We start from the raw sequence: 2,208 nt of genomic DNA, 5'->3' as shown, positions 1-2,208 counted from the left end.
GCACACATCAATGGCCTCATCCCCAAAAGTATAGGCAGCATGAGCGGTCTTACATCCCTAAGCCTTGACGGAAACAACTTGGCGGGATGTATTCCTTCTGAGATTGCTAAGCTTAAACAACTCCAAGGGCTGTTTCTAGATAACAATAAATTGCAGGGACATATTCCAGAGGCGGATGCCATTTATCTAATTTGGTTGATTATTTCTGGATGGTAATGAGCTCTCTGGATTAATTCCAGAATGCTTAGGAAACCTTAGTATGCTACAACATCTTTATTTGGAGGACTGAAAGCCATTGTAGAACTATATCTTTCCAGCAACCACTTTTCAGGAATGATACCAAGCACATCCGGGGAACTCCAAAACCTGCAGTCTCTTGACCTATCGAACAATTCATTTTTTGGCCAGAAATCTTGTTTCAGTGATTACTACATGTTCTAGTGACTATATAAGATCCTTTGTTCTACAATTTATGCCCAATGGAAGACTAGAAAATTGGCTGTACAAAGAAGATCACCACTTGAACCTTCATCAAAGGGTCACTGTAATGCTTGATGCAGCTATGGCAGTTGAATATCTACATCATGGTCATGTCACTCCAATAGTTCATTGCAACCTAAAGCCAGCCAACGTTCTTTTGGATGAAGATATGGTGGCTCATGTTGGTGATTTTGGAATCTCTAAAATTTTAGCCATAAGCAAGTTCATGGCTTATAGCGAGACATTGGGGACTCTTGGATACATTGCACCAGGTATAAGAAAATCTACTCTCATTGATTTTCTCTTATCATAATTAAGCCTCTCCAAGTTGTAGAAGTAAAAATAGAATTATTGTTGTATTTCAATTGAGTAACCTTCAATCCTTTTCTAAGAATATGGCTCGGATGGAATAGTGTTTGCTAGTGGCGATGTTTATAGTTACGGCATCATGTTGATGGAGGTTTTGACGAAAAGAAGGCCAACAGATGAAGAGATATGCAATGAAAATCTTGACTTGAGGAAATGGATCACACAATCATTTTCAGGGAGTATGATGGACGTTGTGGATGCCAATCTTTCTCCGAGGAAGAACAGATCACTTCAGAAAGTGAAATCTGCATTGCGTCCATGATAGAATTGGGTTTAGACTGCACAAAGGAAATGGCAGAATCAAGAATAACTATGAAAGAAGTAGTGAAGAGGCTTAACAAAATAAACAACACATTTCTGGAAACATAGAAGTGATCAGCATCTGTTCTTTTCTGAGCTGCAAGTTAATATGATGTTTTTTGTTTCTTTAGTAAAGTGGTCTTATAGTACTTACTACTTGGAGTCATGTATTGTTTGTAATTTCATTTGAGTGATTTGAACCTATTTTACTTTATCTATTTGTAATTATGTTTTGAATGCTTGAAAGAAACCAGAATGAAATTAATAAAGGTTTGTGGCAGTTACCTGAAGCATTTGGCCCCCGTTTGAGGCTGCGCAGGTAAGCTTCTGTTCTCCCTTCTCTCTTTTCTTTTCTAAATTAATTTTCTACTAAACTAATAAACCCTACTACTTATTTTAATATATAAGGGTCAAATAGCATAGGGTCTTAAATAAATTATCACTTTAGCCCATTCACTATCGATTAAGTCAATTATCTACAATTGTTCATCAATTAATTAACTCTAACTAAACGAATATTTAAAATTTTCAAAAATAACCTTCCGGGTCATTACAATCTTTTATTTATTATAACGTAATAAGCTGATTTTCAACCAAATAGAGATAAATTATTTCTTAAAAGTCTTCTCCAGCTCACATGCCCTTAATTAATTAATCCTTCAAGTTGGCATTAGATTAGTCACTAATTTAATTCGTAAAGTCAAAACTAATTATCTTATCAAAATAATTTAAAATTTAATATCTAGACGATCATCTACATACTATAATACTAAATTTGGATAATAAAACCTAAGGTCACATATTTTATCGAAAAACATCAATATTTATCTTTTATGTTGATTATTTTTAACTTTTTCTTAATTTTCTGACCAACAAACTATTCAAAAATATATTTATTTCCTCGTTAATTATTTGGCCAATAAACTTATAGCGACTTGTACCTTGCATTTTTTTTTCCTTTTTTTCAGGTCCGATCGAAGTTTAGAGAATTTAGCATCAATTAACATAAATTCATATGAATAAATTATGCCTCATAAAATATAATTGTGTGGTGAAATT

The 2,208-nt window shown here is 33.7% G+C and overlaps 1 protein-coding gene across 1 annotated transcript in view; it reads left to right on the top strand.

The window, feature by feature from the left end:
* Positions 1–1,111, top strand: part of LOC107060500 (probable receptor-like protein kinase At3g17420) — a 2,011-nt gene extending 900 nt beyond the window's left edge. The window contains exons 2-3 of the mRNA XM_015308471.1: positions 423–752; positions 873–1,111. Coding sequence (XP_015163957.1) covers positions 423–752; positions 873–1,111 — 569 coding nt within the window. The remainder of the gene's footprint in view (positions 1–422; positions 753–872) is intronic.
* The last annotated feature ends 1,097 nt before the right edge of the window (positions 1,112–2,208 follow it).

This window comes from Solanum tuberosum, unplaced genomic scaffold (genome assembly GCF_000226075.1).
Source record: "Solanum tuberosum cultivar DM 1-3 516 R44 unplaced genomic scaffold, SolTub_3.0 scf00086, whole genome shotgun sequence".
NCBI classification, from domain to species: Eukaryota; Viridiplantae; Streptophyta; class Magnoliopsida; order Solanales; family Solanaceae; genus Solanum; species Solanum tuberosum.
The sequence above is the reverse complement of the archived record's forward strand: the minus strand, read 5'-3'. Positions and strand labels throughout refer to the sequence as shown.